The sequence below is a fragment of the Anolis sagrei genome, chromosome 1, assembly GCF_037176765.1.
Source record: "Anolis sagrei isolate rAnoSag1 chromosome 1, rAnoSag1.mat, whole genome shotgun sequence".
Taxonomy (NCBI): Eukaryota; Metazoa; Chordata; class Lepidosauria; order Squamata; family Dactyloidae; genus Anolis; species Anolis sagrei.
Genome location: NC_090021.1, coordinates 339,586,710 through 339,614,577, shown reverse-complemented (window position 1 = coordinate 339,614,577; position 27,868 = coordinate 339,586,710). Strand labels below are relative to the sequence as shown.

The following is a 27,868-nucleotide window of genomic DNA, read 5'->3' as shown; positions in this document are numbered from 1 at the left end:
TACTCCAGAAACTTCATTTTTGTAGCACAAACTATGTAGAATTGAATGTATTGTCGAAGGCTTTCATGGCCGGAATCACTGGGTTGTTGTAGGTTTTTTCGGGCTATATGGCCATGGTCTAGAGGCATTCTCTCCTGACGTTTTGCCTGCATCTATGGCAAGCATCCTCAGAGGTAGTGAGGTCTGTTGGAACTAGGAAAAAGGGTTTATATATCTGTGGAATTACCAGGGTGGGACAAAGGACTCTTGTCTGTTGGAGCTAGGTGTGAATGTTTCAACTGACCACCTTGATTAGTATTTGATGGCCTGACAGTGCCTGGAGCAATCTTTTGTTGAGGGTTATTAGATGTCCTTGTTTGTTTCCTCTCTGCTGTTTTGCTGTTGTGATTTTATAGTTTTTTTTTTAATACTGGCGGCCAGATTTTGTTCATTTTCATGGTCTCCTCATTTCTGTTGAAATTGTCCACATGCTTGTGGATTTCAATGGCTTCTCTGTGTAGTCTGACATGGTGGTTGTTGGAGTGGTCCAGCATTTCTGTGTTCTCAAATAATATGCTGTGTCCAGGCTGGTTCACCAGGTGCTCTGCTATGGCTGACTTCTCTGGTTGAAGGAGTCTGCAGTGCCTTTCATGTTCCTTGTTTTGTGTCTGGGCAATGCTGCTGCGTTTGGTGGTCCCTCTGGAGACTTCTTGTCCACAGCTGCATGGTAGACGGTAGACTCCTGCAGAGGTGAGAGGATCCCTCTTGTCCTTTGCTGAACGTAGCATTTGTTGGATTTTCTTGGTGGGTCTGTAGATTGTTTGTATGTTGTATTTCCTCATCAGCTTCCCTCTGTGGTCAGTGGTTCCCTTGATGTATGGCAAGAACACTTTTCCTCTGGGTGGATCTTTGTCTTGACTCTCATGGCTTCTTTTCAGTGGTCTTGCAGCTCTTCTGATGTCTGAGGGGGAGTCTCCATTGTACCAGAGAGCCCAGTTTAGGTGGTTTTGCAAAAAGAATCTGTGCAGCCCACCTCCTTCAAGATGAACGGAACCACCTAAACTGGGCTCTCCAGGCCAATGGAGATTCCGCCAGCACAACAACAGAGAGGAAACAAACAAGGACATCTAATCACCTCTCAACAAAAGTTTGCTCCAGGCACTGTCAGGCCATTATATGCTAATCAAGGTGTTCAGTTGAAACATTCACATCTAGCTCCAGCAGACAAGAGTCCTTTGTCCCACCCTGGTCATTCCACAGATATATAAACCCCTTTTCCTAGTTCCAACAGACCTCACTTCCTCTGAGGATGCTTGCCATAGATGCAGGCGAAACGTCAGGAGAGAATACCTCTAGACCATGGCCATAAAGCCCAAAAAAACCTACAACAACCCTATGTTGAATTGGTTGAGATATTCATTGGAAAACTATAGCAAAATGTGCTGCAGGATGTCCCTTCTGCAGAAACAAAGTTTTTGCACTTTCACAAACTTTCCCCATGTTTTTATGATAGACCCAATTAGGAAATGACATTTATAACCCAGGAGCAAAAATCATAGAATCATAGAATCAAAGAGCTGGAAGAGACCTCATGGGCCATCCAGTCCAACCCCATTCTGCCAAGAAGCAGGAATATTGCATTCAAATCACCCCTGACAGATGGCCATCCAGCCTCTGCTTAAAAGCTTCCAAAGAAGGAGCCTCCACCACACTCCGGGGCAGAGAGTTCCACTGCTGAACGGCTCTCACAGTCAGGAAGTTCTTCCTCATGTTCAGATGGAATCTCCTTTCTTGTAATTTGAAGCCATTGTTCCTTGTCCTAATCTCCAAGGAAGCAGAAAACAAGCTTGCTCCCTCCTCCCTATGGCTTCCTCTCACATATTTATACATGGCTATCATATCTCCTCTCATCCTTCTCTTCTTCAGGCTAAACATGCCCAGTTCCCTAAGCCGCTCCTCATAGGGCTTGTTCTCTAGACCCTTGATCATTTTAGTTGCCCTCCTCTGGACACATTCCAGCTTGTCAATTTCTCTCTTGAATTGTGGTGCCCAGAATTGGACACAATATTCCAGATGTGGTCTAACCAAAGCAGAATAGAGGGGTAGCATGACTTCCTTAGATCTAGACACTCTGCTCCTCTTGATGCAGGCCAAAATCCCATTGGCTTTTTTTGCCGCCACATCACATTGTTGGCTCATGTTTAACTTGTTGTCCATGAGGACTCCAAGATCTTTTTCACACGTACTGCTCTCGAGCCAGGCATTTTCCCCCATTCTGTATCTTTGCATTTCATTTTTTCTGCCAAAGTGGAGTATCTTGCATTTGTCTCTGTTGAACTTCATTTTGTTAGTTTTGGCCAATCATCTCTCTAATCTGTCAAGATCGTTTTGAATCCTGCTCCTGTCCTCTGGACTATTGGCTCTCCCTCCCAATTTGGTGTCGTCTGCAAACTTGATGATCATGCCTTCTAGCCCTTCATCTAAGTCATTAATAAAGATGTTGAACAGGACCGGGCCCAGGACGGAACCCTGCGGCACTCCACTTGTCACTTCTTTCCAGGATGAAGAGGAAGAGGAAGCATTAGTGAGCATAGTGTTATCAAAAGCTGCTTTGAGTTCCATTGAAGAGAGGAAAGCAGGACATAAATATAATAACAACAATAGTAATATATGCTAGGTGCAAATAATTCTTCCTGCCTTTCATGCTACCCTTCTACATGCAAGAATTGTTCTTTGGAAGCATGGAAGAGCATTTTTTCATGTGCTTTTTCTGCTTCGAAGGAGACACAGGTTTGTATGTCAGTGCAAACCAGGGCAGAAAACAATGCTTTCTAAGTGTTGTCAAAGGGTTGTTGTAGTGTTTTGGGGGCTATATGACCATGGTCTAGAGGCATTCTCTCTTGACGTTTCGCCTGCATCTAGGGCAAGCATCCTCAGAGGTAGTGAGGATGCTCTGAGGATGCTTGCCATAGATCCAGGCAAAATGTCAGGAGAGAATGCCTCTAGACCATGGCCATATAGCCCGAAAAAACCTACAACAACCCAGTGATTCTGGTCATGAAAGCCTTCAGCAATATGTTGTCGAAAGCTTTCACAGCTGGAATCACTAGGTTGCTGTGAATTTTCCGGACTGTATGGCCATGTTCCAGACAGGTGTGAAAGTTGCATTTAGCATGTAATGGCCTATCAGCTTCAAAGCCTGGCTGGTTGCTGCCTGGGGGAATCCTTTGTTAGCTGGCCCTGATTGATTCTTGTTTTTTTTTTAGTGTTTACTTATATATAAGCTCATAAATAACCCTAAACCTCACTTGCTTAGTTTTCAACAGACCTCACAACCTCTGAGGATGCCTGCCATAAATATTGGTGAAATGTCAGGAAGGGATGCTTCTTGAACATGGCCACACAGTCCGGAAAACTCACAGCAACCCAATACTCTCTAAGCAAACACAAGGGCACAGCTACACCAAAGGGAAGCCAACGAATCTGCCAGGCCGGACACCAAAATCACAGACCGAAGCGGGCGTCTCCTCACCAGGCAGGCCGGCTGCGAGGGCAAGGGTCAAACGGGACAACGTCAAATGCTTTGAAACACCCCCCTCTTGCAAAATCATGCACAAAACTCCTATGCATCACGTTTTTTATATACACACTAGCCGTCCCCTGCCATGCGTTGAATAGGAATAGGAACTTCAAGGGTGAATCTAGTTCTCTCCCAATCCCACATTCAATTCTATGGGATTTTCTTAAGCGGACTGGGTCCCAGCCAACCAACCATCCCATGATCAAAGCCATTCCTCTGCCTTTTATTGGTGTGTTTCATCACACAAATATTTCTGCAGAGTTATGAGCTTGGGATCGGATTGCTTCCATGTTTGGTCCTGAACGGAGGTCAGGGCTTTCGCTTTGGGCAATAAATATGTCAGCAGCTTCCTTACATATATATAGATATAGATATCAGGCATGGGCCAACTTGGGCCTTCCAGGTGTTTTGGACCTCAACTTCCACAATTCCTAACATTTTTCTTAGGGACTTACATTATCATTCGGATACAGGACTCGGGAGATGTTTTCGGCCAAGTTTCTGTCCAAGACGGCCTGGATGTAATCCCCAACGTTAACTAGAAAGAGAAGGAGGGAGAGAGGAAACAAAATATACTATCATATCTACAGTAATACATAGATAATAGGGATCATTGTAGTAATACATAGATAATAGGGATCATCAGTTTCATACCAAACCAATATTCTGCCAATGAATGACTATTAATTCAAAATTATACTATTATATAAATATAAATGATATCAAGGTTTTAAATATTATGTTTTAATATTCTTTGTTTTAATCTTTGTATTTTGACCGCGTTTGTGGATCTTTCTTTCCTTCCTCCATTTCCCTCAAACCCTTCCTCCCTCTTTTTCTTTCTTTCCTTCCTTTCTCTTATACCTTTCCTCCTCTTCTTCTTTCTTTCCTTTCCCTTCTTTCCCCTTCTTCTCTCCCTTCCTCTTTCCTTCTCTCTCTCTCTCTCTTTCCTTTCTTTTTTCCTTGCTTTCTTTTAAACCTTTCCTTCCTTCCTCTTCTTTCTATTCTATCCTTTCCTTTCTTTCCCTTTTTTCTCTCCCTCCCTCTTTCCTTCTTTCATTTTCTTTCTTTCCTTCCCTCCTCTTATACCTTTTCTCCTTTCCTTCCTTTTCTCTTCCTTCCTTCCTTTTTTCCCTTGCTTTCTCTTATACCTTTGCTCCTCCTCTTCTTTATTTCCTTTCCCTTCTTTCCCTTTCTTCTCTCCCTTCCTCTTTCCTTCTCTCTCTTTCCTTCCTCCCTCCCTCCCTCTGATACCTTTTCTCCTTTCCTTCTTTTTCCCTTCCTTCCTTTCTTTTTTCCTTGCTTTCTCTTATACCTCTCCTCCTCCGCTTCTTTCTTTCCTTTCCCTTCTTTCCCTTTCTTCTCTCCCTTCCTCTTTCCTTCTTTTGCTTTCTTTCTTTCCTTCCTTCCCTCTTTTCATACCTTTTCTCCTTTTCTTCTTTTTCTCTTCCTTCCTTTCTTTTTTCCTTGCTTTCTCTTATACCCTTCCTCCTCCTCTTCTTTCTTTCATTTCCCTTCATTCCCCTTCTTCTCTCCCTTCCTCTTTCCTTCTCTTTCTGTCTGTCTTTCTTTCCTTCTTTTCTTTTTTCCTTGCTTTCTCTTATACCTTTCCTTCTTTCCTCTTCTTCCTATCCTTTCCCTTCTTTCTATTTTTTTTCTCTCCCTTCCTCTTTCCTTCCTTCCTTCCTTCCTTCCTTCCCTCCCTCCCTCCCTCCCTCCTCTCATACCTTTTCTCCTTTCCTTCTTTTACTCTTTCTTCCTTCCTTTCCCCCCTTGCTTTCTCTTATACCTTTGCTCCTCTTCTTTCTTTCCTTTCCCTTCTTTCCCTTTCTTCTCTCCCTTTCTCTTCCTTATTTCTCTTTCCTTCCTTCCTTCCTTCCTTTCCTTTTCCTTGCTTTCTCTTATACCTTTCCTCCTCTTCTTTTTCTTTCCTCTCCCTTCTTTCCCTTTCTCCCTTCCTCTTTCCTTCTCTTTCTTTCTTTCTTTCTTTCTTTCTTTCTTTCTTTCTTTCCTTCCTTCCTCTGATACCTTTTTTCCTTTCCTTCTTTTTCCCTTCCTTCCTTCCTTCCTTCCTTCCTTTTTTCCTTGCTTTCTCTTATACCTTTCCTCCTCTTCTTCTTTCCTCTCCCTTCTTTCCCTTTCTTCTCTCTCTTCCTCTTTCCTTCTCTCTCTCTCTTTCTTTCCTCCCTTCTCTCCTCTCATACCTTTTCTCCTTTCCTTCTTTCCTGTTTGGGAGGCGTGTTGACTGGCCCTTGATTGCTAAACAAATAACAAATTAAATAAATGTATAATACATAAACAACAGGACAAAATAAGGATTAAATAACCATGAAATAAATGAAAATTAGGAATGATACTGGTAGTATCAAGTTTGGGCCTTCCAAGTGTTTTGGACTGAGTTGTGGGAGTTGAAGTCCAAAACACCTGGAGGGCCCAAGTTTGCCCATGCCTGCGATAGTCAGTACTTACAGTCTCTGAGGTTGAAATCGTTGGGCGCCCGAGCCGACCACAGCCTCATGGTGTTGACAGTGTTGTTCATGTAGCCAGGAACCGGGGTGTCGTAAGGCAGAGCCAGGACCACCTGCAAGGCAGAAAAGACCTTATGACACATTGGCAGGACTTGGGCATTACTTTCACAACGCCCCACATTTTCTGACTGTAATGGGTCTTGCAATTCGCTAGCCCCTATTTAAGTATGGAAAAGGAATGATGCTCCATTTAAGGACCAGGACAAAACAATTGAAGGGCCCTTTTCCAACCCCTAAGGTGGGTGCCTCATAATGGGATCATTCTTGTCTCATACTCATCTCATACCTGCATCTAGACCCTAGAATGAATGCAGTTTGGCATCACTTTAAGTGCTATGAATTGTGTGAGTTGTAGTTTCCCAAGGTCTCCAGCCTCCTCTGCAAAGAGTGATGGCACCTCACCAAACTACAACTCCTATGATTCCATAGCCTCTGAGCCATGGCAATCCACTGTGCAGATGGTCTATCATACTATGGGGAAGATATATTGTACAAGATATAGGACTTATTGAACACTGGTATTATTATTATTATTATTATTATTATTATTATTATATTACTGACACAAAAGCACAGTATGTCACAGCAAATGAGATCTATATGCTGGATTCCGTATCACAAAATCACAAGTTGAACCCTTTCCAAGCGTCTAGGACTGTGTAATGTATTTTTGAATGACTTGCACAGATCCGAGTCAGGTGGCCTTTTGCAATTGACAGATCGTAATTTTGTCAATGTTTATTGTTTCCAAATGCCGGCTGAGATCTTTTGGCACGGCACCCAATGTGCCCATCACCACTGGGACCACCTGGACAGGCTCTGCAGGCTCTGGCATCATCATCATCATCATCATCATCATCATCATCATCATCATTTGAAACACAACAAGATGAGTTCACAACAGACAAGACCACTATGCTGGCTGTTGAATTGGATGACACATTGGACCCTTCCCAAGTGTCTAGGACTGTGTGATGTATGGGCGAATAATGCGTGCAGATCCCAGTAGGGTGGTTTTTTGCAGCTAGCAGATGGTAATTTTGGCAGTGCCTATTGTGTTTAAGTGTAGGCCAAGGTCTTTAGGCACTGCACCCAGTGTGCCAATCACCACTGGGACCACCTTGACTGGCTTGTGCCAGAGTCTTTGCAGTTCGATCTTTAAATCCTCATATCGTGTCAGCTTTTCCAGTTGTTTCTCTGCAATCCTGCTCTCACCTGGGATTGCAACATCCATGATCCATACTTTATTTTTTAACATGATTGTGAGGTCAGGAGTATTATGATCCAAAACTCCTGTTAGTAGTTTTTAATTGTATTAACTTAATGTTTTAATTATGTATAATTATTGGTTTTGTTATCTATTTTATTATGTGTACATAGAGGCATCAAATTGTTGCTGGCTGGAAGACGGCCTGAGCCCTCCCTAGGGGGTTGAGAAGGGCGGGGTTAAAAATATTCTAAATAAATAAATAAATAAATAAAACTCTGTCTGAATTCCGAAGTCCCAGAGTTGTTTGATGTGTTCATTTTCTGTAATTTTTTCTGGCTGGTGATCCCACCAGTTCTTTGTCGCAGGCAGATGGTGTTTGTGGCACAAGTTCCAATGAATCATCTGAGCAAGGGTGTTGTGCCTCTGCTTGGAGTCTCTCTGCACAATTTTCTTGCAGCAGCTGAGGATGGGATCTATCGTTTCATCTGCTTCCTAGTAGAGTCTACACTTGGGATCCGTCGCTGACTTTTCAATTCTGGCTTGGATAGTATTGGTTCGAATGGCTTGTTTTTGGGCTGCCAGAATCAGGCCCTCCTTTGTCTCCTTTTTCAGAGTCCCATTTGTGAGCCACAGCCATGTTTTTCCTTTGTCAATTTGGCTCTCAATTTTCCCCAGGAACTGTCCATGGAGAGCCTTCTTTGGCCAGTTTTCTCTTCTGCTCTGCATTGTGTTTTTACAGTATTTACTCTTTGTCTTTTGCACTTGAAGCAATTCACTACTATTGACTTCCCTCAATAATAATAATAATTATTATTATTATTATAATTATTATAATTATTATAATTATTATTATTATTATTATTATTATTTTAGTGACACAAAAGCACAGTATGTCACAGCAAACGAAATCTACATGCTGGATTTTGTATCACAAAATCACAAGTTGAACACTTCCCAAGCGTCTAGGACTGAAATTATTATTATTATTATTATTATTATTATTATTATTATTATGTTTATTTATACTTCACTTTTTTTCTCCACAAGGAGACCCAAAAATGCCTTAACAAAGTCTAAAATTTGGAACTAGGCCAAGCACAACCCACCCACTTAGACTGAATGGGTTCCTTGCCTACCAAAACGGCAGCTGCTGGCTCTTACACCCATTGGGTTTTAGTACGAACTTTAAAGGACCTGTATTGAATCAATTGGGGGCACTCAGGGGTTGAGCATCTTGGAAAGCTCCTTTTCAGACTAAAACCTAGCACCCATTCATTGCCACACCGATAGGAAAGTACTAACATTTCTGCACCATCCCTACTATCATCCTTGGCAAGGGATGCACAATGGTGTTTTCTCCCACAACAGTCTTGCAAAGCAGGCCAAATGTGGCAAAAATGTCCCCAAAAGTATTTTGGGGAGAATTCCTACTAACCCATCTCCCATCATAAGCTAAACCCTTCTGAGGCCCATCTTTCCATTATATACCTGAGTATCGACCCATTTGACGCCGGTCTGGGTGTGTTCCACTCTTCCATAGAAGTGAATGGGGAGCATGTATTCCGGGCGGGCTTTCTCCCAGGGGTTGCCATGTCTTAGCCAGTCATCAGCTTCTTCCACCTGTAAGACAGAAGCAATATAATAAGGAATCACAATATCAAAAAGCTGAAGGGACCCCCAAGGGCCATCTAGTCCAACCTCTGAACCATACAAGAACAAATATGGGGGAGCAAGCTTGTTTTCTGCTTCCCTGGAGACTAGTACACATTGGAACAATGGCTTCAAACTACAAGAAAGGAGATTCCATCTGAACATGGGGAAGAACTTTCTGACTGTGAGAGCTGTTCAGCAGTGGAACTCTCTGCCCCGGAGTGTGGTGGAGGCACCTTCTTTGGAAGCTTTTAAACAGAGGCTGGATGGCCATCTGTCAGGGGTGATTTGAATGCAATATTCCTGCTTCTTGGCAGAATGGGGTTGGACTGGATGGCCCAGGAGGTCTCTTCCAACTCTTTGATTCTATGATTCTATGAAATAGTCGAAGAAGTCCCACAATGCCCTCATTCCCCCCACCAAAAAGGGTGAGCTCAGTACTAAAAGCCACTCCAGTTTCACATGCTTCGATTGCAACCTAAGGCAGGATTTTTCTGTGAACAAATAGAATCATAAAATCATAGAATCCTAGAGTTGGAAGACACCTTGTGAACATCCAGTCCAACCCCATTCTGCCAAGAAGCAGGAAAATTGCATTAAAAAACAGAGCGTATATCTCAGGATACGACAGTCAGCATGTCCACAAGGTTCCTTTCTGTCCCCCATGCTTTTTAACATCTACATGAAACCACTGGGTAAGGTCATCCGGAGTTCTGGAGTTGGGTGCCATCTCTATGTGGATGACACTCAACTCCACTACTCTTTTCCATCAGAATCCAAGGAAGCCCCTCGGATTCTGGACCAGTGCCTGGCTACTGTGATGATCTGGATGAAGGCGAACAGGTTGGAGATCAATCCCAACAAGACGGAGGTCCACCAGGACAGTTTTTCATCTGACCGGGGTATAGGGTGGCAACCTGTGCTTGATGGGGCTGCACTCCCCCTGAAGACATAGGTCCGCAGTTTGGGGGTCTTCCTGGACTCAGCGCTGACGCTTGATGTGCAGGTGTCAGCGGTGGCTGGGAGGGCCTTCACACAATTAAAACTCGTGCGCCAGCTGCGACCATACCTTGTGAAGTCTGACTTGGCCGCGGCGGTACACGCCTTGGTTACCTCTAGACTGGACTATTGCAATGCACTCTACATGGGGCTTCCCTTGAAGATGGCTTCAATTGGTCCAACGTCTCTTCCAACTCTAGGATTCTATGATCATGCAATGTGCGGGGCTTGACGAATGCAAGGTTAGAATTAAAATGGCTGGAAGAAACATTAACAGCCTTAGATATGCAGATGACACCACTTTGATGGCTGAAAGAGAGGGGGGAGCTGAGGAGCCTTCTCATCAAGGTGAAAGAAGAAAGCGCAAAAGCTGGGTTGCAGCTAAACATAAAAAAGACCAAGATTATGGTAACAAGAATGATTGACAACTGGGAAATAGAGGGAGAAAACGTGGAGGCCGTGACAGACTTTGTATTTCTAGGTGGGAAGATGACTGCAGATGCAGACTGTGGCCAGGAAAACGGGAGATGCTTACTTCTTGATAGGAGAGCAAGGACCCATCTTGATAAAATAGTGAAGAGTAGAGACATCACACTGGCAACAACGATCCGCGTAGTCAAAGCCATGGTCTTCCCTGTAGTAACCTACGGATGTGAGAGCTGGACCTTAGGGAAGGCTGAGCGAAGGAAGAGAGATGCTTTTGAGCTGTGGTGTCGGAAGAAAGTCCTGAGAGTGCCTTGGACCGTGAAAAGATCCAACTAGTCCATCCTCCAGGAAATAAAGCCCGATTGCTCATTGGAGGGAAGGGTAGTAGAGGCCAAGATGAAGTACTTTGGCCACATCATGAGAAGAAAGGAAAGCTTAGAGAAGACAATGATGCTGGGGAAAATGGAAGGAAAAAGGAAGAGGGGCCGACCAAGGGCAAGATGGATAGATGGCATCCTTGAAGTGACTGGATTGACCTTGAAGGAGCTGGGGGTGGTGACGGCCAACAGGGAGCTCTGCCGTGGGCTGGTCCATGAGGTCACAAAGAGTCGGAAGCAACTGAATGAATGAACAACAACAACAATAAATTATATCATGGCGGGTAGAATTCAAAGACCTAGCTCAGGGAGCATCTACACTGCAGAGATAATGCAGTTTGATACCACTTTAACTGCCCTGGCTCAATGTGATGCAATCCTGGGATTTAGAGTTCAGTACACTCTGGCAAAGAAGGCTTTGCAATCGGCCCAGAAAGTGCTAGTACCTGGCCAAACTATGACTCCCAGGAGCCATGGAAGTTGAAGTGTTGTCAAATTGCATTTGTTCTTATTGGCTTGAGTCTAATGCGCCACTGAATCTAATATGAACCCTAATTTCCAAAACTCTGAAACCAAAAACAGCACTTCATACTGAACACAGTGGCAAAAAGTGCACTCTTTGCAATTTGGCCAAAAAAAAAGGTCAGGATTACAGTGTCTGCCTGTCTAGAATTCCTTCTTTGCAAACAAAAGTTGTTAGGAGAGCAAAGCTTCCATGAATGGAAAACAAAACCTTGGAGTGCATCGATGGTGTAGAATGAATCCACTTTAACTGCCTTGGCTCAATGTTATGAAAGTTAGGGAAAGTTATGAAAGTTGTAGTTTTACAAGGGCTTGAGGCTTCTCTGCCAAAGGATGCTGATGCCTCACCAAACTACAAATCCCAGTATGGCATAGCATTGATTCATGGCAATTAAATGAGAGATGATGTCTCTCAAATAACAGCTTCATCTTTGGCTCAGCACTAAGATGACCATATTACATGAATTGATGCGCACCCTCATTCTGGTAAGGTCAATTAGCAAAAATAAGGTGAGCAAGCTGGAATGTGTCCAGAGGAGAGCGACTAAAATGATAAAAGGTCTGGAGAACAAGCCCTATGAGGAGCGGCTTAACGAGCTGGGCATGTTTAGTCTGAAGAAGAGAAAGCTGAGAGGGGATATGATAGCCATGTATAAATATGTGAGAGGAAGCCACAGGGAGGAGGAGGGAGCAAGCTTCCTTTCTGCTTCCCAATGGCTTCAGACTACAAGAGAGGAGATTCCATCTGAACATGAGGAAGAACTTCCTGACTGTGAGAGCCGTTCAGCAGTGGAACTCTCTGCCCCGGAGTGTGGTGGAGGCTCCTTCTTTGGAAGCTTTTAAACAGAGGCTGGATGGCCATCTGTCAGGGGTGATTTGAATGCAATATTCCTGCTTCTTGGCAGAATGGGGTTGGACTGGATGGCCCATGAGGTCTCTTCCAACTCTTTGATTCTATGATTCTATGATTAGAGTCAATAGGTAGATGCAGCCTTTGAAATGCCGAATTCCCTCCTCTCGCCTGGCCCAACCTGCCCTTTGCACCCGAGGATTCCCTTGCATGGATACATGCGCAAGAGTGTGTTTGGAAATGATGCAACCCAACGACGCCAATGAAGCCACTCTTATCACGCTCATCTGTGGGAGCCAATACAGCTCCGCTCTGTAATCTCTCCCTTGGGGCCAGGGTTATCCATTCACCCGACTCTTCTCTATCAATCATTCTCCTGGCTCTTCTACACATCTCCCTCCTTCCCTAATAAACCTTCCCATGAGAAACTTCATATGGAGTGACCCACATTAGGATGAGGTGGGCATCAAAGTCCTTTCCAATGCTCCTGTGCCTTCAGAACCCTTTACAATCACAGAATTCTAGAGTTGGAAGGGATCCTGAAGGCCATCTAGTCTAACCCCATTCTTCCAGACAGGAGGTATATCTCATGCCAAGCTTTGTAATCTTAGTTCCTGGATCCAACCCACCTTCCTGCCATGGAAGACCCTCTTTTCCATGTTCTTCTTCAACCATTGTTGTTGTTGTTGAGCAGGTATCCTCAAACAGAGGCCCTCCAGATGTTTGGGCCTTCAACTCCCAGAATTCCTGACAATTGAACAAGATTGTTAAGGTTTCTGGGAGTTGGAGGCCTAAACTGCTGGAGGGCTGCAGTTTGAGGATACCTGTTATAGAGAATCATAGAATCACAGAATCCTAGAGTTGGAAGAGCCCTCATGGGTCATCCAGTCCAACCTCTTGCCAAGAAGCAGAAAAACTGCATTCAAAGCACCCCCAACAGATGGCCATCCAGCCTCTGTTTAAAAGCCTGCATAGAAGGAGACTCCACCACACTCCAGAGCAGAGAGTTCCACTGCTGAACAGCTCTCACAGTCAGGAAGTTCTTCCTCATGTTCAGGTGGAATCTCCTTTCTTGTAGTTTGAAGCCATTATTCTGCGTCCTCGTCTCCAGGGCAGAAGAAAACAAGCTTTCTCCCTCCTCCCTGTCACTTCCTCTCACATACTTATACATGGCTATCATGTCTCCTCTCAGCCTTCTCTTCTTCAGGCTAAACATGTCCAGCTCCTTAAGCCGCTCCTCATAGGGCTTGTTCTCCAGACCCTTGACCATTTGAGTCGCCCTCCTCTGGACACATTTCAGCTTAGAGTCAACATCTCCCTTCAATTGTAGTGTCCAGAATTGGACACAGTGTGATTCCAGGTGTGGTCAAACTGAGCCAGAATAGAGCATGACTTCCCTGGATCTAGACACTAGACTCAAAACCCCATTGGCTTTTTAGCTGCAGCATCACATTGTTGGCTCATGTTTAACTTGTTGTCCACAAGGAAATGCCAAGAGTCATTATATTTTATGAATAAATGGAGTTGAGGATACTGGTGCCGTGGACATGGGAATCATACCATAATGGGCATTTTGTAGGGAAATTATAAAGATGTAGATAGGGGCTCGTGTTCAGGGAATGTGCAGGAGAAACCTCCAACCATAGCTCCAACTGGATGGCAAGAAGCTTAAAGTGGAGTCAAACCACATTAATTCGGCAGTATAGATGCACCCCAATATTGGGATGCATATGCACTGTGCAATGCATGCAGTTTGATGACCCTTTAATTGCCTTTGCTCAATGCTGTGCAATCCTGGGAGTTGTAGTTTGGTGAGAAACCAACCCTCTTGGGCAGAAAAGGCTACAAATTTTGCAAAACTACAACTTCCATGGCACAGCACAGCATTCAGTGGGATCAAACTGCATTATTTCTATAGTACAGATGTATCCTTGAAAGTAGCCGTCAATATTGAATTTCAATCAAGAGAGAAGAGCAGGGATATAAATAAATAAAATAATAGTATGTATTATTAATAATTACATAAGGTTCTTGTGGGTTTTTTCGGGCTATAGAGCCATGTTCTAGAGGCATTTCTCCTGACGTTTCGCCTACATCTATGGCAAGCATCCTCAGAGGTAGTGAGGTCTGTTGGAATTAGGAAAAATGGGTTTATATATCTGTGGAATGGCTGGGGTGGGGCAAGGAGCTCTTCCCTGCTGCAGTTAGGTGTGAATGTTTAGCTGATCACCTTCATTAGCATTTGAAGGCCTGCCTGAGCCTGGGAAAATCTGTTGCTGGGAGGCCTTCAAATGCTAATGAAGGTGATCAGCTAAACATTCACACCTAACTGCAGCAGGGAAGAGCTCCTTGCCCCACCCAGCCATTCCACAGATATATAAACCCATTTTTCCTACTTCCAACAGACCTCACTACCTCTGAGGATGCTTGCCATAGATGCAGGCGAAACGTCAGGAGAAATGCCTCTAGAACATGGCTCTATAGCCCGAAAAAACCCACAAGAACCTAGTGATTCCAGCCATGAAAGCCTTCGACAATACAATAATAACATATACCGTATATACTCGAGTATAAGCCGACCTGAATATGAGCCAAGGCACCTAGTTTTACATCTAGGTCCTGAGCTTCACCAATGCCTCTAACCCAGCAAACTTTGGCCTTCCAGGTGTTTTGGATTCCAACTACCACCATTCCTATGCCGGCATCAAAGTTACCTGCCACCCATCTCTGATCTTCTGGTTGAAGATGCCGTACTCGTAGCGTATCCCATATCCATAGGCCGCAAGCCCAAGCGTTGCCATCGAGTCGAGGAAGCAGGCTGTTGAAAGAGAAACTCCATTGACGGGCCGAAGTCGGAGACATAACCATGGAGCTGAGCTATGACAGTTCAAATGTGTCAACTGCATTCATTTACCTTTAATCTACACCAGTCTTTCTCAACCTGGGGGTCAGGACCCCTGGGGGGGGGTCATGATGGGGTGTCATACGGGTCACCAAAGACCATCAGAAAACACAATATTTTCTGTTGGTCATGGGGCTTCTGTGTGGGAAGTCTGGCCCAATTCTATCGTTGGTGGGGTTCAGAATGCTCTTTGATTGTAGGTGAACTATAAATCCCAGTAACTACAACTCTCAAAGGCCAATCTCTATTTTCCTTAAACTCCACCCAGCGTTCATATTTGGGAATATGGAGTATTCGTGCCAGATCCATCATTGTTTGAATCCACAGTGCTCTCTGGATGGAGTTGAACTACAACTCCAAAACTGAAGGTTAATGCCCACCTAACCCAGTATTTTCTGTTGGTCGTGGGAGTCCTGTGTGCCAAGTTTGGTTCAATTCCATCATTGGTGGAGTTCAGAATGCTTTTTGATTGTAGGTGAACTATAAATCCCAGTAACTACAGCTTCCAAATGTCAAGGTCTATTTAACCCAAACTCCACCAGTATCTACATTTGAGCATATTGACTATCCATGCCAAGTTTGGTCCAGATCTATTATTGTTTGAATCCACAGTGCTCTCTGGATGTAGGTAAACTACAACTCCAAAACTCAAGGTCAATACCCACCAAACCCTTCCAGTATTTTCTGTTGGTCATGGGAGTTCTGTCTGCCAAGTTTGGTTCAATTCCATCATTGGTGGAGTTCGGAATGCTCTTTTATTGTAGGTGAACTATAAGTCCCAGCAACTACAGCTTCCAAATGACAAAATAATTTCCTCCCCAACCCCACCAATATTCAAATTTGGGCATATTGGGTATATGTACCAAATTGGTCCAGTGAATGAAAATACATCCTGTATATCAGATATATACATTACAAATCATAACAGTACCAAAATTACAGTTATGAAGTAGGAATGAAAATAATGTTATGGTTGGGGGTCACCATAACATGAGGAACTGTATTAAGGGGTCGCAGCACAAGGAAGGTTGAGAAACACTGATCGACACCTTTCCAATGTCTGCAGAGATCTATACCCACTCATTCAATGCCATAGACACACAACATATATAGACAGAGACACAGAGGCTATTTAACTTTCCAGCTTCATGAAGGTATGCTTTTTGAATTCCAGCTACTTGGGGAGCTATCGCTTCACCATCGAGTTGTGACACCAATGGAGTACTTCCTCATTCTTTTTCACGCTGCTGGAGAGTTTTATGGTGTCGTAAGGGACCCAGGGCGGATCACAATGCACATATACATGGCAAACATTCAATGCCATAGGCACACAACATATATAGACAGACACACGGAGGCTATTTAACTTTCCAGCTTCATGAAGGTATGCTTTTTGAATTCCAGCCACTTGGGGAGCTATCGCTTCACCATCGAGTTGTGACACCGATGGAGTACTTCCTCATTCTTTTTCACGCTGTTGGAGAGTTTTATGGCGTCGTAAGGGACCCAGGGCGGATCACAACGCACATATACATGGCAAACATTCAATGCCATAGACATGCAACTTATATAGACAGTGACATAGAGGCTATTTAACTTTCCAGCTTCATGAAGGTATGCTTTTTGAATTCCAGCCACCGGGAGAGCTGTTGCTTCACCGTCCACTTGTAACACTGATGGAGTACTTCCTCATTCTTTTGCACGTTGCTGGAAAGTTTTATGGTGTCGTAAATTCGTTAAATTTTCTTCCCAGCATAAGCGGTGCCTAAATTTCCTACTTGACAGATGCAACTGTCTTTCAGGCTGCAAATGTCGACAGCAAGCTAGACAAATGGTTGGAAGCTCACTCCAACCCGGGCTGGCTTCGAACATTCAATGCCACAGACACACAACATATTATAGACAGACACACAGAGGCTATTTAGCATTCCAGCTTCATTAGGGCATTCTGGCCACCAGGGGAGCTGTCGCTTCAAACTGTCCATTTGTGACATTGATGGAGTACTTCCTCATTCTTTTGCTTGCTTGCTGGAGAGTTTTATGGCGTCGTACATTAGTTAAATTTGCTTCCCGGCATAAGCGGTACCTACATTTCCTACTTGACAGATGCAACTGTCTTTCGGGCTGCAAAGGTCGACAGGAAGCTCACTCTGACCCGGGCTGGATTCGAACCCATGACCTCTCGGTCAGTAGTGATTTTTATGCAGCTGACTCCCAACCAGTTGCTCCACAACCCGGTCCTAAGAATCTGAATGAGGTTTGCCATCTTTCCATCTTGTTCTATAGTGCATCTACATCAGGCTTGGGCAAACTTCGGCCCTCCGGGTGTTTTGGACTTCAACTCCCACAATTCCTAGCAGCCTATCGGCTGCTAGGAATTGTGGGAGTTGAAGTCCAAAACACCCAAAGGGCCGAAGTTTGCCCAAGCCTGATCTACACAGGTGAATTAATGCAATTTCGGCGGTGACCAGGGGAGCATTTGCACAGCTAAAGCTTGTGCGCCAGCTGCGCCCATACCTTGGGAAGTCTGACTTGGCCACGGTAGTCCACGCTCTGGTTACATCCCGTTTAGACTACTGCAACGCTCTCTACGTGGGGTTGCCTTTGAAGACAGCTCGGAAGCTCCAACTAGTCCAACGCTCGGCAGCCATGATTTTAACAGGAGCGGAGCGCAGGGAGCATACAACCCCCCTGTTGCGCCAACTCCACTGGCTACCAATCTGCTACCGGGCTGAATTCAAAGTGCTGGCGTTGGCCTTTAAAGCCCTAAACGGTTCCGGCCCAAGCTACCTATCTGACTGCATCTCTGCCTATGAACCCACCAGGAGTTTGAGATCTTCCGGGGAGACCCTGCTCTCGATCCCGCCTGCTTCTCAAGCTCGGCTGGCGGGGACGAGAGATAGGGCCTTTTCTGTGGTGGCCCCCCAGCTTTGGAACACCCTCCCCATAGAGGTACGATCAGCCCCTTCGCTGATGGTGTTTCGGAAAAGATTGAAGACATGGATGTTTAAACAAGCATTCGGTTAATCCGTTGTAACGAATTGTGATGACTAAGGATTGGTTATACACGGACGATGAATTTTGGATTACGATTCCAGTTATGAGATGCATAGGATTGTTATTGGTGGCCCAATAATTTGTACTGTATATGTGTTTTATGCTTTTAACTGAATATTGTTTTTTAAATGTTGTAAACCGCAATGAGTCGCCGATTTAGGCTGAGATATTAGCGGTATACAAGTGCATTAATAAATAATAAATAATAAATACTTCAACCACTATGGTTTAATGCTATGGATCGCAGGTGTTGTCGTTTTGCAAGGTTGTCGGCCTTTTCTCCCAAAGAGTCCTAAAGTCTCACCATGCTACCACTCCCAGGATTACGTAGCACCGAGCAGTTCCAAGTGGTATCAAACTGCATTAATTCGACTGTGTACATTCAGTCCAATATGTCAGATCAACCTATTCTCAGTAGAATTTGGTCCCAGCTTACCTGCCAGTCTTCCCAAACCTCCGTTGCCCAGGCCGGCATCTTCTTCAATCTCTTCCAGCTCTTCGATGTCCAAGCCAAGCTACGGAAAAGGAAGATATGCTCAGAATGGTGTGTCTGACAGGTTAGAAGACAAAATGTGTGGATGTGAAGGTTCATCATCCTCATCCTCATCCATTTTCATCTCTAAAGCAGGTAGCAATGTAACCTAATATTAAAACAGAACTAAATCCTACTATAAACTATAAACACCCCATCCAACCGTCCTCTCATTGGGAATTCCTAATCTATATATATATAAATGCTCTGTGCATAATGAGTTCCTTAAAAACAAAAGAACCAATGAACGAAATCACACCAAATTTAGCAACAAAACGTCTCACAACACAAGGAGTGACCATCACTCAAAAAATTATGATTTTTAGGTTCTTGTGGATTTTTTCGGGCTATAGAGCCATGTTCTAGAGGCATTTCTCCTGACGTTTCGCCTGCATCTATGGCAAGCAGGCAATGACGTCAGATGCAGGCGAAATGTCAGGAGAAATGCCTCTAGAACATGGCTCTATAGCCCGAAAAAAATCCACAAGAACCTAGTGATTCCAGCCATGAAAGCCTTCGACAATAATTATGATTTTGTCATTTGGGAGTTGTAGCTGCTAGGATTTATAGTTCACTTACAATCAAAGAGCATTCTGAACTCCACCAATGATGGAATTGAACCAAAGGTGACACACAGGACTCCCATGACCAACGGAAAACACCAGAAGGGTTTGGTGGGCATTGACCTTGAGTTTGGGAGTTGTAGTTCACCTGCATCCAGAGACCACTGTGGACTCAAACAATGATGGATCTGGACCAAACTTGGCCCAAATATTCCATATGCCCAAATATGAACACAGATTGAGTTTGGGGGGAAATAGACCTTGACATTTGGGAGTTGTAGTTACTGGGTTTTATAGTTCACCTACAATCAAAGAGCATTTTGATCCCCACAAATGACAGATTTGGGGCACACTTCCCACACAGAACCCCTATGAGCAACAGAAAATACTTAAGGCCATCCAGTCCAACTCCCTTCACCAGGGCAAGAAAACGTAATCAAAGCCCTCCTGACAAAGAGCCATCCAGCCATAGATATAGATAGATATATATATGATTCACACACAGAGAGATATAATATCCTAGATTTGAAAGGAACTCCTAAAGAAGGACAATTATATGTTACATGTTTCCGAGTAGGCAAACCAAACAATCTCCACATCAACACTGACAAAGAAACAGCAAGAAATACTGCTTTACCTACAAGCATAAAGGAATTACATATATTAAAAACCAGCACTTTCTCATTACATTATTTTCCAGATCACCAGACTTGGCCACAGCAATGTGTGGCAGGGGACAGCTAGTGAACAAACACAAAATTTGATTCTTTGGTTATTATGCCGTATGATTCTAGCTGCACTCTATGTGCAAAAATGGAAAAACAAGACTGTTGGATCATCGCCGTTCTGGAACTCTATAGAAATGTATTAATTCATCCCAGGCATGGGCCACTCTTAAAAACTGTGGCATAGACACTGAGAACTGGGAAGCCCTGGCCCTTGAGCGCTCCAGCTGGAAGTCAGCTGTGACCAGGAGTGCTGGTGAATTTGAAGAGGCATGAATGGAGGGCGAAAGAGAGAAACGTGCCAAGAGGAAGGCGCATCAAGCCAACCCCGACCGAGATTGCCTTCCACCTGGAAACCGAAGCCCTCACTGCGGGAGAAGATGCAGGTCAAGAATAGGGCTCCATAGTCACCTACGGACCCACCACCAGAACACCGACCTTGGAGGACCATCATCCTCGGACTACGAGGGATCGCCTAAATAAGGGCCAACTTTAGCCGTCCAGGTGTTTTGGACTCCAACTCCCACAATTCCTAACAGTCTCAGAACCTCCCCCCCCCCCCCCCAGCTACTTAAATGGAAAAGGAAAGGGAAAGGGAAAAAGAAGGGACCTGAGGCTGTTAGGAATGGTGGGAGTTGAAATCCAAAACACCTGGAGGGTCCAAGTATGTCCATGCCTGACTTATCCTAGAATCATAGAATCGTAGAGTTGGAAGGGACCTCACGGGCCATCCAGTCCAACCCCATTCTGCAAGAAGCAGGAAGATCACATTCAAAGCACCCCTGACAGATGGCCATCCAGCCTCTGTTTAAAAGCCTCCAAAGAAGGAGCCTCCACCACACTCCGGGGCAGAGAGTTCCACTGCTGAACAGCTCTCAGTCAGAAAGTTCTTCCTAATGTTCAGATGGAATCTCCTTTCCTGTAGTTTGAAGTCATTGCTTCATTGCGTCCTTGTCTCGAAGGGAAGCAGAAAACAAGCTTGCTCCCTCCTCCCTGTGACTTCTCTCATATATTTATACATGGCTATCATGTCTCCTCTCAGCCTTCTCTTTTGCAGGCTAAACTTGCCCAGTTCTTTAAGCTGCTCCTCATAGGGCTTGTTCTCCAGACCCCTGATCCCTTTATACTATCCCTTAGTGCAATTAACCCCATTGTTTTCTTTCGTCCCATCAGATCCTCCTTCCATATACATTATATTAATTTCTCACCAGTGTTTTATATTTTAATGTTTGCAATCAGCCCTGCCCACTGTGTTCAACTGCTGTGTTTTTAATTTTTGTGATGTTATATCACTTTGTGTGTTTACTTCTATTGTTTTTGTATTATTTTGCATTTTATATTTTTATTTGCATTATATTATAGTGTTGTATTTTTATGCTGCATATTTACTTTGTTGTATTGTTGGGCTTGGCCTTATGTAAGCTGTGCCGAGTCCCCTTGGGAGATGGTGGTGGGGTATAAATAAAGTATTATTATTATCATCATCATCATCATCATCATCATCATCATTTTAGTCGCCCTCTTTCTCTGGACACATTCCAGCTTGTCAATTTGGACTTTTCATTAAAAGGAAAGAAAACGTTTGTGTGTTTTTAAAGATTAAGGGTGCATCTACACTATAGGATTAACGCAGTTTGGCACCACTTTAACTGCTAAGACAGACTTGGGAGTTGTAGCCTACAGAGGCATGAGAACTTTCTGGCAGAGTAGGGTCAAGACCTTGTAAAACTACAGCTCCTATTATTCCATAGAGCTGAACCACCGAACTTGAAATAGCGTCAAACTGCATTCATTCTAGAGTGTAGATGCAAGTGTAAGTGGGATGGTAGAAGATCAATTGGGACTTTAGCTGTCAAAACGAGACCGTTGGAAAGCATGAAAATAGGAAGCCAAACGGTAATATTTTAGCTGTCCAGACTTGAAAATGTTGTAGATTTAAGAGCACACAAGCTTGGACAAATCTCCAAGAAGCATAATTTGTCTTGGGAGGAGTTGCATAGTTTGAGTAGGACTAGCCTATGCAAGCATTGCTAATAGATAGGAAATCTCATGGCAATTTGGAAATAAAAAATGCAGAAAAATTCAGTAGACCTGCATGCATCTGTAGACTTTATTAATGACGTGGATGAAGGGTTAGAAGGCAGGATCATCAAGTTTGCAGACGACACCCAATTGGGAGGGAGAGCCAAGACTCCAGAGGACAGGAGCAGGACTCAAAACGATCTTGACAGATTAGAGAGATGATGGGCCAAAACTAACACAATGAAGTTCAACAGGGACAAATGCAAGATACTCCACTTTGGCAGGAAAAACGAAATGCAAAGATACAGAATGGGGGACGATGCCTGGCTCGAGTGCAGGACGTGTGAAAAAGATCTTGGAGTCCTCGTGGACAACAAGTTAAACATGAGCCAGGAATGTGATGTGGCAGCAAAAAAAGCCAATGGGATTTTTGCCTGCATCAAGAGGAGCATGGTGTCCAGATCTAGGGAAGTCATGCTCCCCATGCTCTATTCCGCCTTGGTTAGACCTCACCTGGAATATTGTGTCCAATTCTGGGCACCACAATTCAAGAGAGATATTGACAAGCTGGAATGTGTCCAGAGGAGGGCGACTCAAATGATTAAGGGTCTGGAGAACAAGCCCTATGAGGAGCGGCTTAAGGAGCTGGGCAAGTTTAGCCTGAAGAAGAGAAGGCTGAGAGGAGACATGATGAGGGCCATGTATAAATATGTGAGAGGAAGCCACAGGGAGGAGGGAGCAAGCTTGTTTTCTGCTTCCCTGGAGACTAGGACGCGGAACAATGGCTGCAAACTACAAGAGAGGAGATTCCATCTGAACATGAGGAAGAACTTCCTGACTGTGAGAGCCGTTCAGCAGTGGAACTCTCTGCCCCAGAGTGTGGTGGAGGCTCCTTCTTTGCAGGCTTTTAAACAGAGGCTAGATGGCCATCTGTCAGGGATGCTTTGAATGCAATATTTCTGCTTCTTGGCAGAATGGGGTTGGACTGGATGGCCCATGAGGTCTCTTCCAATTCTAGGATTCTATGATTTTCTGCCTCGGAGTGTGGTGGGGGCTCCTTCTTCTGAGGCTTTTAAAGAGAGGCTGGATGGCCATCTGTCAGGGGTGATTTGAATGCAATATTCCTGCTTCTTGGCAGAATGGGGTTGGACTGGATGGCCCATGAGGTCTCTTCCAACTCTATGATTCTATGATTCTATCACTGCATGTTGTTGTTACTGCTATAATTATTATTGCTGCTAGTATTATTACTACTATACATGTTGTTATTATTAATAATACTATTATTTTATTTATTTATATCCCTGCTCTTCTCTCATTATTATTGGCTACTTTCAAGGATGCATCTATACTATAGAAATCATGCCATCTGATCCCACTATGGAAGCTGTAGTTTTGCAAAATGTGTAGCCTTCTCTGCCAAAATGGGCTGGTTTCTCACCAAACTACAACTCCCAGGATTCCACAGCATTGAGCAAAGGCAATTAAAGGGTCATCAAACTGCATGAATTGCACAGTGCAGGTGCATCCCAGTATTCCTAAGTGGGGAAACAGAAAGGGTCATTCGTAGAGGAAGGAATGCATACTGTCTGAACTGGTTATGACAAGCTGGACCTGGCAAGGGATTTACAGAATTGGGGCTTTTCCAGCAGAGTGTGGAGTTGCTCACGTCGACAATGGCGTGCCATCCACACTGCACCAAATTTGCAAAACATACTTCCCATTATTATGCCAACATGGGAATAGTTTCCAGACCTGAAGGTGACCTCCGATGCATCCCTCCCTTCTTTTTCTTTCACTCTTTTTCTTTCACATTTTTGGGAAGGTCTTATTGCAAGAGAAATGCGCTGAACCACAACATCCTGTTTGGCCATTCTGGTGAACGGAGGAAGCGTCGTTTTGCAACCAAGGAGCATCGGCACTCCATTTGTTGCTGTGTATCTTTAGTTTGTTTCTGAATTATGGTGACCCTTATTACACGGTTTCTGTGACATTGTTTGCTTGGAGGAGCTTTGCTATAGCTGTCCTCTGAGGCTGAGAAAGTGTGATTCATCCAAGTGGAGTTTAAGGGTTGAGCCCTCCAAGAAAAGTATGAAAATGGGTTATTGTAGGTTTTTTTGAGCTATATGGCCATGGTCTAGAGGCATTATCACCTGACGTTTCGCATGCATCTATGACAAGCATCCTCAGAGGTAGTGAGGTCTGATGGAACTAGGAAAAAGGGTTTATATATCTGTGGAATGACCAGGGTGGGACAAAGTACTCTTGCCTGCTGGAGCTAGGAGTGAATGTTTCAACTGACCACCTTGATTAGCATTTGATGGCCTGGCAGTAGTTTGGTGTGAGAGGTGATTAGGGAAGTAATGCTACACCTCTATTCTCCTTTGGTTAGACCACACCTGGAATACTGTGTCCAATTCTGGGCACCACAATTCAAGAGAGATATTGACAAGCTGGAATGTGTCCAGAGGAGGGCGACTCAAATGATCAAGGGTCTGGAGAACAAGCCCTATGAGGAGCGGCTTAAGGAGCTGGGCATGTTTAGCCTGAAGAAGAGAAGGCTGAGAGGAGACATGATACACATGTATAAGTATGTGAGAGGAAGTCCTAGGGAGGAGGGAGCAAGCTTGTTTTCTGCTTCCCTGGAGACTAGGACGTGGAACAATGGCTTCAAACTACAAGAAAGGAGATTCCATCTGAACACGAGGAAGAACTTCCTGACTGTGAGAGCCGTTCAGCAGTGGAACTCTCTGCCCCGGAGTGTGGTGGAGGCTCCTTCTTTGGAGGCTTTTAAGCAGAGACTGGATGGCCATCTGTCAGGGGTGATTTGAATGCAATATTCCTGCTTCATGGCAGAATGGGGTTGGACTAGATGGCCCAGGAGGTCTCTTCCAACTCTAGGATTCTATGATTCTATAAACACTCTCTCTCAGCATGTTTGTCCTTTCCTTTGTCACCCTGTACCGTCTGCCAGATGATAATAATTCAAAAATAAAGAATATGCTGGGTGAGATGGATCCCCAAGAATGCTCTGAGCTTCCTTAAGGCTGTGAGACTTATAAAGTTCTTCCAAAGAGGAGAGAAAGAGGGCAACCCATGATTCTATGGGCAGAAGTGATGACCCTTCCTATCTGCCTCTGTGTACCTACCAAACCATGCGCAAATACAGGAAGTTAGGACACTATGCACACCATCAGATGTGCAGGGCTTGAAGAATGCAAGGCTGGGGTGAAAACTGCTGGAAGAAACATTAACAACCTTAGATATGCAGATGACACCACTTTGATGGCCGAAAGCGAGGAGGAGCTGAGGAGCCTTCTAATCAAGGTGAAAGAAGAAAGCGCAAAAGCTGGGTTGCAGCTAAACATAAAAAAACCAAGATTATGGCAACAAGAATGATTGACAACTGGGAAATAGAGGGAGAAAACGTGGAGGCCGTGACAGACTTTGTATTTCTAGGTGCAAAGATTATTACTGACGCAGACTGAAACCAGGAAATCAGGAGACGCTTCCTTCTTGGGAGGGGAACAATGTCCAATCTCGATAAAATAGTGAAGAGTAGAGACATCAGACTGGCAACGAAGATCCATTGCCTAGTCCAAGCCATGGTCTTCCCTGTAGTCACCTACGGATGTGAGAGCTGGACCTTAGGGACGGCTGAGCGAAGGAAGAGAGATGCTTTTGAGCTGTGTTGTTGGAGGAAAGTTCTGAGAATGCCTTGGACTGCGAGAAGATCCAACCAGTCCATCCTCCAGGAAAGAAAGCCCGACTGCTCACTGGAGGGAAGGATACTAGAGACAAAGTTGAAGTACTTTGAATGCCACATCATGAGGAGACAGCCAAGCCTAGAGAAGACAATTATGCTTGGGAAAATGGAAGGTAAAAGGAAGAGGGGCCGACCAAGGGCAAGGTGGATGGATGGGATCCTTGAAGTGACTGGACTGACCTTGAGGGAGCTGGGGGTGGTGACGGTCAACATGGAGCTCTGGCGTGGGCTGGTCCATGAGGTCATGAAGAGTTGGAAACGAATGAACAACAACAACAAATTATGTCATGGCGGGTAGAATTCAAAGACCTAGCTTAGCTATTTAACTTCAGCAGACTGAAAGCCAACTCAAGAATGGAAAATGGAATGTTGGTGGACAGGAAAAGAGATTTAAAGATGGGGTCCAAGCCAACCTTAAAAACTGTGGCATAGACGCCGAGAACTGGGAAGCCCTGGCCCTTGAGCGCTCCAGCTGGAGGTCAGCTGTGACCAGCAGTGCTGCAGAATTCGAAGAGGCATGAATGGAGGGTGAAAGGGAGAAACGTGCCAAGAGGAAGGTACATCAAGCCAACCCCGACTGGGACCGCCTTCCACCTGGAAACCCATGTCCTCACTGCGGGAGAACATGCGGATCAAGAATAGGGCTCCACAGTCACCTACAGACCCACCGCCAAGACACTACACTTGGAAGGCCATCATCCTTGAGCTATGACGGATCGCCTAAGTAAGTAAGTAAGGGCTAGATAATAATAATAATAATAGTTATTATTATTATTATTATTATTATTATTATTATTATTATTATACCCCGCCACCATCTCAAGGTGCTTGTCTACAAAGCCATTCCCCTCCCAACCCTGCTATATGCCCGCGAAACGTGGACTGTCTACAGACGTCACATGCAACTCCTGGAACGATTCCATCAGCGCTGCCTCCGGAAAATCCTGCAAATCTCCTGGGAAGACAAGCGGACAAACGTCAGCGTGCTGGAAGAAGCAAAGACCACCAGCACTGAAGCGATGGTCCTCTGCCATCAACTCTGCTGGAACGGCCATGTTGTCCGGATGCCCAACCACCGTCTCCCAAAGCAGTTGCTCTACTCTGAACTTAAGAACAGAAAACGGAATGTTGGTGGACAGGAAAAGAGATTTAAAGATGGGCTCAAAGCCAACCTTAAAAACTCTGGCATAGACACTGAGAAATGGGAAGCCCTGGCCCTTGAGCGCTCTAGCTGGAGGTCAGCTGTGACCAGCAGTGCTGCAGAATTCAAGGAGGCACGAGTGGAGGGCGAAAGAGTGAAACGGAACCGCCTTCCACCTGGAAACCAATGCCCTCACTGTGGGAGAAGATGCAGTTCAAGAATAGGGCTCCACAGCCACCTACAAACCCACAAGGAAACGCATAATGGAAGACCATCTTACTCGTCCAACGAGGGATCGCCTAAGTAAGTAAGTAAGTAAGTAAGTCTCCCCAAGGGGACTCAGGGCAGCTTACACGAGGCCAAGCCCAACAACACATCAGTAAAAGCAACAAAGCAATAAGCAAATAAAACAATACAATTAATATAGCTCACATATAAACAACAACACGCAAAAATTTAAAAACCTATGGATGACCTTTCACATTAAAAGCCAAAGCATTGATGTTCCCCAAACCTCCTTACCTGATAAATTGCCTCATCACAGGCGTTTTGCAGGCCCATATTGATCATCGTGTTCTGCAAAGTCCGGCCCATATAGAACTCCAAGGAGAGGTAGTACACCCTCTGGAAAGAGAGATAAGAACACCAGGGATCAATGGACATATTTTTAAAAACACCAATATTCCCTGACCTAGACCTTCCTAGGAATATTCAGCCTGAGCAGCCCTTATCGAAAAGTCTTCAGATGTTTGGGATTTTTGTGTTTATTTACAGTAATGTGATTTATCTATATCTGGCTTCATATTTGCTAGTCACGGTGGTGTAGTAGGTTAAACCACAGAACTGCTGAACTCATTGACCAAAAGGTCGGTGGTTCGAATCTGAGGAGTGGCAAGAGCTCCCGCTGTCACCCCCAGCTTCTGTCAACCTAGCAGTTCAAAAACATGCAAATGTGAGTAGATCAATAGGTACTGCTCCAGTGGGGAAGTAATGGCACTCCATGCAGTCATGCCAGCCACATTGTTAGAGACCCTAAATT

General features: G+C 44.6%; 1 protein-coding gene across 2 annotated transcripts in view; it reads right to left on the bottom strand.

The window, feature by feature from the left end:
• The window catches only part of PYGL (glycogen phosphorylase L), an 89,360-nt gene that overhangs the window by 44,581 nt on the left and 16,911 nt on the right, over positions 1–27,868 (bottom strand). For both annotated transcript variants that reach the window (XM_060753120.2, XM_067463122.1), the window contains 6 exons: positions 27,352–27,453; positions 18,517–18,595; positions 14,836–14,939; positions 8,786–8,917; positions 6,029–6,140; positions 4,015–4,097 (listed from right to left, as the gene is read on the bottom strand). In XM_060753120.2, the coding sequence (XP_060609103.1) occupies positions 4,015–4,097; positions 6,029–6,140; positions 8,786–8,917; positions 14,836–14,939; positions 18,517–18,595; positions 27,352–27,453 (612 nt within the window). The remainder of the gene's footprint in view (positions 1–4,014; positions 4,098–6,028; positions 6,141–8,785; positions 8,918–14,835; positions 14,940–18,516; positions 18,596–27,351; positions 27,454–27,868) is intronic.